Source organism: Heteronotia binoei, chromosome 3, assembly GCF_032191835.1.
Source record: "Heteronotia binoei isolate CCM8104 ecotype False Entrance Well chromosome 3, APGP_CSIRO_Hbin_v1, whole genome shotgun sequence".
In the NCBI taxonomy this organism is placed as follows: Eukaryota; Metazoa; Chordata; class Lepidosauria; order Squamata; family Gekkonidae; genus Heteronotia; species Heteronotia binoei.
This window is the reverse complement of record NC_083225.1, coordinates 29,156,919-29,167,295: the sequence shown is the minus strand read 5'-3', so window position 1 is coordinate 29,167,295 and position 10,377 is coordinate 29,156,919. Positions and strand designations below refer to the sequence as shown.

At 41.9% G+C, this 10,377-nt stretch overlaps 1 protein-coding gene across 1 annotated transcript; it reads right to left on the bottom strand.

Annotated features, from left to right (window-relative positions):
• Positions 1 to 707: 707 nt before the first annotated feature.
• LOC132568889 (anti-apoptotic protein NR13-like) lies at positions 708 to 1,244 on the bottom strand. Its single transcript, XM_060235074.1, has one exon. It carries the CDS (start codon positions 1,242 to 1,244, stop codon positions 708 to 710), a length of 537 nt encoding a protein of 178 aa, XP_060091057.1.
• Between the last annotated feature and the right edge of the window lie 9,133 nt (positions 1,245 to 10,377).

Below are 10,377 nucleotides of genomic sequence, written 5' to 3'. Positions count from 1 at the left end.
AACTGTATTTTTTCAGTAGGGTGGGGGAAATAGCACGCTTGTTTTTGTTTTCTCACGTTGATAAAGCGGATGTATCGTTGCTACACTTTCTGTACATACACACGTGTCTAATCCTTGTGAATCGCAACATGACAAAGATGTACGCCGTGTATTTCTTACCCTGCCCCCCCCCCCCTTGCAGGATTTCCCGGCAATCCCCCCTTCCCTCCTATTCGACACCAAAGTGGAAGACGCCTCATTCGCGGGGAACTGTAGACACGTGGGTCGGGATGCAGATTGTTGTTAATTAAAAAAAGCTACGCTTTGTATATTCTCGCTTTAATAAAATGCTTTTCTATTAGATATGACGGTATGAAACACGTGGTGTGCTCGACTGAAATAAGCTTAGAATTCCCATCGTAAAAATCCAAACACACATCGTTACGCCGGTTGCACCGCAAGGTCATCTAACGTATTTTAGCATAACGCCTCAGTTCTCTAGAATGGAACTAACAAAACATACAAACTTAGGACCTGAACAATCTTTGTTTCCATTTGTTTGGTTTTTTGACGTTGCCAAGGTGGGTTGTGCTTCATTTAAACATTCAGGCCTAGACACCGATTTAAGCAACGTTATTAAAATTGTAAAAATATAGAGCGGACTCATCACGGGTACTTGTTCATAGTTTCATAGCGCTTGTTCATAGTTTCGAGTTCACGATGTACTTTTATCTCACGGCCATGAGGAAAGCTAATCCTGCTAGGACAAATCCGGCGGTTGCTATGATAGTGTTGCTTTTGGTATCGCACCGGCTGATTGAATCAGAACCGTGTTTGTTGAAGTAGCGGTAGAACCCTTCCCAGCCACCATGCGCCTCCAGCCACTCGCGCTTCTCCACAGACAGATAGATGACCAATGCCTCTGTCAGGCCGCCGATCTCCTCGTGGGCCCCCCGCTCAGCCAGAGCTGTTGCCAAGGTGCCGGTGAACACAAACAGCGCCACTACTCGACCCCAGTTAAGCCCGCCATCAGATGCCATCTGCACCGCCACACGTCTCAAATGGACGTCTGCCCTACCAGGCTCCGGCAAGATTGCCGTGGAGCAAATGGAGTGAAAGAATGTCTTCTCACGGCTCTCCAGCTTGTCAGCCACTCTCCGCAGGGTCTTGGCCGTGTGGCTGTGAGACAGCACCGAACCACTCAGGTTGCGTCGCAAGTAGCCATCCACCAGTCGCCTTGTCTCGGCTGTCAGATCGCTCAGCATAGCGACTCTTCGATGACTGCCGATGAATACGTCGGCCCGCTCCAACCGTGCCCCAGTACCGCCGGTTCTATACAGATACGGTTTTACAACCTACTTTCCCCCAATCGGTAGGTTTCTTACAAACCGAGAAGCCGACAAATTAAGCATCTGTAATAGATACGGTCATAGAAATGTAGAGGAAGTACCGTCCGAAAGAACACGGGTAAAAGAATGATGGGATTACCTACGTGTATAGACAAGGAACATACCCCCCCCCCTTTCCCTAACATGATCCGGCGGCGGACTATAACGCTGTTGCTCGTGTGTTACTTTGTAATATGTTTATTGCACCCCAACCTGATTCCGGCCTCCCCCCATTCTCACCTTTTCCCATTATGCTCACCCTCGGCACTTTTGATTCGTAGCCATCTTTATACAATATTACACCCGCTTTCCTATATAAAATCAGATAGACTCCCTCCGTTTCTTACCCCACCTGCCCCAGCTAATTTTAATCCGCCCAAGCAAACGCCGAAGAAACCTATCCTCCCACAATTGCGATCCGCAGCCTTTACACCGTCACTCCTACCCTGTTCAATAGGTCATATTTACAGGGGAGTGTTTCACTGTAAAGTGAAAATAAAGGAAAAAAGCTTATATGTAATAACAGGGTGTGTCCGATTATTCAGTGTATTTTTATACTTTGTTTCTTTGTTGCCCAAAGTGTTTTACAAAAAGCCATTAGCCAAAAATTGGCATGATTATACATTATTAAAACAAACCAGGAGAAGGACTTTCTGTGTTGGTGGTATCGGATGAGAGAAGAGACGGCCCCCTCCTTCAGCCGGGGCATAAGAACGGAACCGCTACAGAAAAAGACTTGCTCCGGCTTTTAAAGAACTTTTAAAGAGCTGTTCAGGATTATGTGGGGAAGAGCGTGCACGGTGTTGTTTTTTAAAGTAAGGAACCCGTGAAAACACGCTGTCGGTATTAGGACTTGTGTTTAAATAGCTCTCGGTCTATTTTAAGTTTTCTCGGTGCAGAGCCGTTATTTTCATCGTTATTGGTAAAACCATACGTCTATCGGCGTATCGGCGTCAATCTCCCTCTTACTGCTCAAAAGCGACCTCCCTAAATACAGCGTGATCTTTTTTAATATCGAATATTTTTTAGTATCAAAATTTGCACAAACTCAACGGCTTCTAAATACATTTTTATTTTTATACATGTGAATGTATAAAATGTACATTTATTACAGAAAGTTTTTAAAATTTATTTACAAAAGGGGGAAAAGAAAGGTATTCACAGATGTGCCATTCTGAAATGTATTATGCAGAAATTTCTCAACAAGTGTCACATAGGGTCGGTGGCATTTCTGAAACAACGTTCTCAATTGTTCACAGGGGGTCGGGGATGTTTGTACGCCTTCCACCAGGTTGGCCAACATTATGACATGATTCTTGTTAATACCACAACAATCAAGAAAACACGCAATAACCATGATCACATACAACACGGGGCCCATATTCAGATTGCGACAAACATATCTTAAGTTCTCATCGTAAAAAGCAGAGGACCACGTCAAACATACATGAGAATTCTGTCCGGGTCTATCTAAAATGCATCCGTCACACATAGAATAAGAGAGATCGTTGGAGCAATAATTGAGAACAGAATAAGCGGTGGCAGTTATCAGTTTGTACATCGCAGAACGTGACTTTTGCTTGTCCACAGGTGGAACGTCTTCATCGGACACTCCCACGTATTTTTGCAGGACGGTATGAATCGACGTCTGAACACCGGACAAGTCCACGAGACAAATTTTCTAAAAATCACAAACACACAAAATGAGAAAAGGAGCCTAAACAGAAACAACACAACCTTTTACACATCTTTCCCATGTTGTTCTACCCACCTTAAATGTATCTTGTTGTGACGGATTCACGGAGTCACAACTCTCACCATCCTGGAAACATCTACTCCGCTTCGGTGTACAGATTTCTGCCCCATCTTTCATTTTCTCGGGGGAAGCAAAAAGGCGTTTAGCAAGAACCGGCTGTACATTCTCCTTGTCAGAATCGGTGCTAGGTTTTTGAATCCTCGCTGTAGTTTTCCTCCTCACGGGTGCTCCGGGGGCCACGGGATTAAAAACAGACAGAGGTGTATTCGCCATGGTGGTACGGAGCCGTCAGAACGGCGCTCGGGTTTCCCGTATTTAAAGAGAATCCTGCGCCGACCCCCCCCCCCGCACCCGCTGGCGCGTTTGAACAACGGCGACTCCCCTATTGGTGGCGGGCCGCTGAGCCGAATTCGCAGAAGGGGGCCTATCTCGGGGTTTTCAAAAGTCAGAGTAACAAGGTTGTCTAACGTTATACATCGCGATCGCGTATTATATTTTATTCGATTATATACAACGACCGTCTAAGACACGCGTAATCAAAACATCGAATTGCGCGGATGCTTTAGAAACTACCGCCGAGGGCCCCGATTTGCGTGCCTTTGTATTAAAACCGAAGCGCGCAAAACATGATCAAATAGCAATCTATGACAAAGGAACGGTCGTAACATTTCTCTATCCTCAGTGCCTGCGGAAGTAATAAGGATAACGGCGGAGATGGGAGAGGGAAAAAGGGTGTCGTATAAACTAAAAATACAAAGCTGTAAAATAGAATTGAAAACTGCCGAAGAGTTGAATAATAAATATGATTGTTTCAAACGCAACAAATAAAAAGTTTGGTGGAAAGCGATGTTAAAACTGAAGGAATAAGATGAGAACAAACAGAAATGGGAAAAGTTCTGCTTGGAGACAATGAAAAATTAATTTCAAAAATCTATATGTTACTTTTAAAATGAAGTAGTGACATCTCAAATGATTAAGTGTGCAATTAATGTAAATAAAGAAATATATATGGAAACTTGGGGATATTTGTGGAAGAACTTTATGAAACTCTCAACGTGTCAGAGTATTAAAGAAAATTGTTTTAAGATGATGTACAGGTGGTATATGACTCCTAAGAAATTGGCAAAAGATGAATAATAAGATGCCGGACAGATGTTGGAAATGTAAAAAACATGAAGGTTCTTTCTACCGTATGCGGTGGACTTGTGAAAGAGCGAAAAAGTATTGGCGGATGATTCAACAAGAAATTTCTAGGATCTTGGGATATGAATTTAAGAAAGTCGCAGAGACTTTTCTGTTGGGATTACAAATGGAAAAATTTCCAAAAGAAAATAGAACTATAATTTGGTGCATGCTTTCAGCCGCTAGGACATTATATGCGTAGTTGTGGAAGCATGAAAAAATACCAGAGAAATGGGGTTGGATTGTAAAAGTTATGACATTGTGTGAAATGAACGAGTTAACAAGAATTTTAAGAGGTTATGATTTAGAAGTTTTTAAGATGGAGTGGAAAATAAAAGGACATTGAACAATTTTTGATAATGATGAAGTCTTAGAAAAAAAAGAAGAATGTTAATTTTCATTTTTTATTAGTTAAGGGTACCTTTAAACATTAGTATTTTAAGTAAATAACACCGGCGGGGGTCAAGTAATGGGGGAGGGATGGCTAGAAAGTAATATGTGGGATAGTTAAAAGAAGTTATTAATGATGCAGGACATATAATTTGTTACCAAATAAAATTGTTTTAACCGTGAAACTCAGGTCGTTAGCAGAGGTTAGAACCGCTGTGCTGCGGCTTTACCACTCTGCACCACTGGGGCTCTTATTTCTCTAATTATCCGCATGTAAATGTTTCATGGGAAGCCTGAATATAACCGACTAGCCCAATTTTGTCAGAGCTTGGACGTCAGTAGGGTTAGCCGTGTAACAGTAGCCTCTGCGGTCTCTTACAACTGTCCAGCCTCCACATTTCATTGAAACCATTGTGGTGTAGTGCTTAGTTTTTACATCCTGTTTCCCTCCCTAATCATGATACCAAGCAGCTTATCAATTGTTTTTCTCCTTTTCCATTTTATCTTCGCAACAGCGACCTTGTGAGGTAGGCTAAGGCAAGAGAGCGTGATAGGCTCAAAGTCACCAGCAATCTTGCGTGGCAGAGTCAGGATTTGAACTTGATGGTTCCGGATCCTAGTGTGGTCCTCTAATGCCTATCCTAGTTGAGAACATTGTTCTTACATTTCAGTCTCAGCAAAAAAACAAAAACAAAAAAGGGGGGGCTACAGTAAAGTAAGTAAAATACTCCGCTGGCTCTAGCGGGTTAAGTGTTAAACAAGAAACCAGGAGACTCGGGTTCAAATGCAACTCACTGGGTGACATTGGCAAAGATGAATAATAAGATGCCAGACCGGTGTTGGAAATGTAAAAAACATGAAGGTTCTTTCTACCGTATGTGGTGGACTTGTGAAAGAGCAAAAAAAGCATCGGCGGATGATTCAACAAGAAATTTCTAAGATCTTGGGATACGAATTTAAGAAAGTTGCAGAGACTTTCCTGTTGGGATTACAAATGGAAAAAAAAATCCAAAAGAAGATAGAACTATAATTTGGTACTTGCTTTCAGCTGCTAGGACATAATATGCGTAGTTGTGGAAGCAAGAAAAAATACCAGAGAAATGGGGTAGGATTGTAAAAGTTATGACACATGGTGAAATGGGCAAGTTAACATGAACCTTAAGAGACTATGATTTAGAAGTAATTAAAATGGAGTGGAAAAAGTTAGGACGTTGTATGCGCGGTTGTGGAAGCAAGAAAAAATACCAGAAAAATGGGATTGGATTTTAAAAGTTATGACACTGGGGTGAAATGGGCAAGTTAACATGAACCTTAAGAGACTATGATTTAGAAGTAATTAAGATGAAGTGGAAAAAGTTCAGAAGATACGTAGAAAAAGAGTGGAAAATAAAAGGACATTGGACAATTTTTGATAATGACTAAGTACAAGAGGGAGGAGGATATTAATTTTGGTTCTTATTAATTAAGGGTACCTTTAATATTAAGATTTTAAGTATATAACACCGGCGGGTGTCAAGTAACGGGGGAGGAGTGGGTAGAAAGTAATATATGGGATAGATAAAAAGTAATTATTAATGATGTAAGAAATTGAAATTTATTGCCATATGTTACTAATAAGACTGTTTGAAACAAAAACATTTTTCCACCCTCAGATCACAATCGTGCCAGGTTTTTTTGTTTTGGTTTTTTTAATCTTAAGAACATAAGAACATAAGAGAAGCCATGTTGGATCAGGCCAACGGCCCATCAAGTCCAACACTCTGTGTCACACAGTGGCAAAAAAATTTATATACACACATACACTGTGGCTAATAGCCACCGATGGACCCGTGCTCCATATTTCTATCTAAACCCCTCTTGAAGGTGGCCATACTTGTGGCCGCCACCACCTCCTGTGGCAGTGAATTCCACCTACTCTTCACCTACATGGCTTCTGCAAAGGGAAGTCCTGCCTCACCAACCTTTTAGAGTTCATTGAGAAAGACTCGCCAGAGATTCCTGAGTAAACTTAGCAGTCATGGGATAAGAGGATGGGTTCTCTTTCTGATTAAAAAACTGGTTCAATGACTGTTAGTAAAGAGTGGGGATCTGTGGACAATTCTCACAATGTAGGGAAGTATGCTACGGGGTCCGATAAGGATTGGTACGGGGGCAAGACTATTTCATTTATTCATAAATGATTAGGAACTAGGGGTGAGGTGCTGGTAAGTGTAAGGTGATGGCATAGTGGGTCAAAAAAAATCCCCACTTCACGTATAAGCTAATAGGGATAGAACTTGCTGTGACTGAGAGGGGGGAAAATCCCAAGTGTGTTGTGGATAGTTTGGTGAAAGTGTCAACCCTGTGTGCTGCAGCGGTGAAAAAGGCAAAGTCTGTGGTAGGTATTCTTGGGAGCGGGATTGAGAATAAAACAGCCTATATTGTAATGCCCCCATATAGATCCATATCGCAGCCTTGTTTGGAATAGTGTGTACAATTCTGGTCACCGTATCTCCAAAAGGACATTGCAGAGCTAGAAAAAGTACAGAGAAGGGCAGCAAAGTTGATTGGGGGGGGTTGGGGGGGGGAGCACCTTCTCTATGAGGAAAGGCTGATGAGTGACTTTTCAGTTTAGAAAAGCGATGGCTATGTTAGGGGAGGGGGAGGGTGTGGGGTCAAGATAGAGGTTTATAAAATTATGCAAGGGGTGGAGAGAGTTGACAAACAGAACTTTTTCCCCCTTTCAAAATACTAGAACTCAATACAACGAGGCTGATAGCATATTCAGGGTGGACAAAAGGAAATACTATTTTACACAGAGAGTGATTAAAATGTGGAATTCGCTCCTCTCTCTGCACCCTTGGTTCATCAAGGAGATCAGTTCCTAGGCTGCCCGTGACCCACAACCCCCTCTTCTCCCTAAAGCAGCAACGATAAGCTCTTCTTTTTCTTATAGAATCCTAGGCAACCTCCTACTGCCGGGGCCCTGTTCATTGCTCAAGTAACCCCCCAGACAGCTCCTTGGAGTGCTAACAGGTGGAGGATGCTGACGATGGAAAAAAGTTGTATTGTGTGCCAAGATATTAAGTGAGCTGCATGGCTCAGAACTAAGCCCCAGATCTTCTGATGTTAAGAGTTCCATCAAAAGCAAATGAATGCCTACTTGAATACAATTAAAGGCTCAGATCCTGATCTTGGTGGAACCATATCAAAAATCACCAAAGTTGGCAGTAAATATTTGTGTTGTCAACAATACTTGGGGAACATGGGGTGAATGCACATTTAACAGGGCATGTAGAACTAAAATCATTTAAAACACTGCTTACTGTTGCTTGTTTTTATTTAAAATTTTATTTTATCTACATATTGGACACAGTCAGAGTATATCCACAAAAAAACCAATGGGGCATTCTGTAACCTGTGTGTTTCTATACATGTCAGAAAATCCTATCTTTGTTTATATTTAAAATAACCTAAATTGTATATCTCTGTCCTGCTTTTGCATTTTTCTTAAGTCTACATTTTTCTGCACTTCACAGCCATAAAACCCCTTGACCTCTTAGGACCATTTTTGGGGGTCAAACACTATTCTCACAATTAGCCCATACATAAATTTGATGGAAAAGCTATTTTAAATCACAGACCATAAGAACAGGAAATTTATTGCGTGAGAACCTAATTTCATCTGTTTATTTTGTCCAGGTCTAAACTGTGTCAGCATTAAATAATTTGCTAAGATTCTTGCTCTCTCTCACAGGGTGAATATCCTCCCACGTCTGCGAGATATACATTTCAGCACTTGACCTTTTAAGGTCAAATACTTTTGTCTCACTCTGAGAACAGGCACTGAAGATGATAGAAAAATGTTAGGATTTAATGTGTAAGAAAATGCTATATGTTTACAATTAATGTATTAGAATAGGCATCTAAAATGCTGTTAGGTGGCTAGGTAAATGTTAGGATTTAATGTGTAAGAAAATGCTGGGATGGTTACAATTAATGTATTAGAAGGGGCAGCAAAAAAGTACAATCCCACTACGTCAGGCATTCATTTACTGATCAGGAGGTGGGGGCTGGTGTGGGGGAGGGGCAGCTGTTTAATGAGGAAATTGTGGGGGAGGGGCAGCTGTCACTTTTTGATTTCTGTTTGATGAGGCGTTGTACGTCCATAGTCTTCTCGTGGGGAATCAAACTTGGTTCTCCCAGATAAGAGTCCGCGCACTTAACCACTACACCAAACAAGGCCAATACAGTGTACTCTGATTGGCAATGGCTCTCCAGGGTCCCAAGCAGAGGTCTTTCATGTTACATACTCCTTGATGCTTTTAATCTGGGACTGAACTCTATTTAAGAAACCAGAACAAATAGGGTAATGTCATAGGACTTGACTGTAGATCAGTGATACTCTGTGGCTTGCAAAGAGTCACATTCACATTTCCATCAACCCAAACATCCACATTTTCTTCCATCACTGGCATCAGGCCTGCATCCCAGGGAGGCTTATAGTTTATGCATTCAGGCACTGACTGTTTGAAGGTGGGAACCACCCGTTAACCACAGTACTCACTGATCAAGGGCCTTCTCCATTTTTTTTAAATGTGGAGAAGGTGCCACATTGTGCTCAGAACAGTGCTCAGAAGAGACATAACTGGCATGTTGAAGAGCCATTTGTGGCTCTTGAGCCACTGAGTATCACTGCTGTAGATTAGAGATTATGGGATGTGCTCATGTGCTTAGATTGTAGCCACATCCCTGGCAGGAATTTGGCAGCCATAATGTGTAGTGATACCTCTGGTCTAAGGTATACTTTGTACATCCAATGCACTGTTGCACTGTAGCATCCAGGAAGAGAACTTGGATGGTCTCATCCAGGCTGAAGCACTGGTTAATGTTATTGTGGGATTTCCCAAGGGCTCTCTTTCCATAGGTCCAGATGAAGAAGGTGTCATTGATATATCTTAGCTAGAGATGAACTGCATGGGGATAGGACAAAGAAAAGTGTTGTACATTCTTCACTATATTGGCATACTGCAGAGTCAGGCAAATGCCCTTGGCAGTGCTATTGACCTGAGGGCAGAAGTGACTCCCCAAAATCAGAAGTAGTTGTGAGAGCAGAACTCAGGGTTAGGCAGAGCTGTAGCAACCAATGCTCCCTCTAAGCTGTGCAGTCTGTGAGCAAGAATTCTACTTTGTGAGCTACTGGCATTAAGGTCATGAACTACTGCATAAATTAGTTTGCTCTGGGGCCATCCTTCATGAGCTGAGACAAAAATGTGTGAGCCGGAGACTAAAAAAACCACTATGAGCTAGCTCACACTAACTCAGATTAGAGGGATTACTGGTAGCAACATATTTTAAATCCTGTATCCTTGAGTTGACCTTCCCTCCATAAAGTACTCTAAGCTAGAAGGGATAGAGAGAGGAGCATAATGGTTTAAGAGATAGCTACATTAACACGCCTTTGGGATGTTTGATGTAATAATTGACAAACACACAGGATCTGAGATGAACTGAAGTACCGGTCCATGGTCATAATGGATAATGTTCTTTTCTTTGGTTCCAGAAAACATTTTTTGAAACTTCTCTTGAGCAGACGTTAAAAATGTTCCCCTCCTGCAGGAAATAGTCTTATGAGCTTATATACAGTGTCACCCCAGTAATTCAGTTATGTTTCCTTATGGGTGAAATTTGCATTCTAGCAGC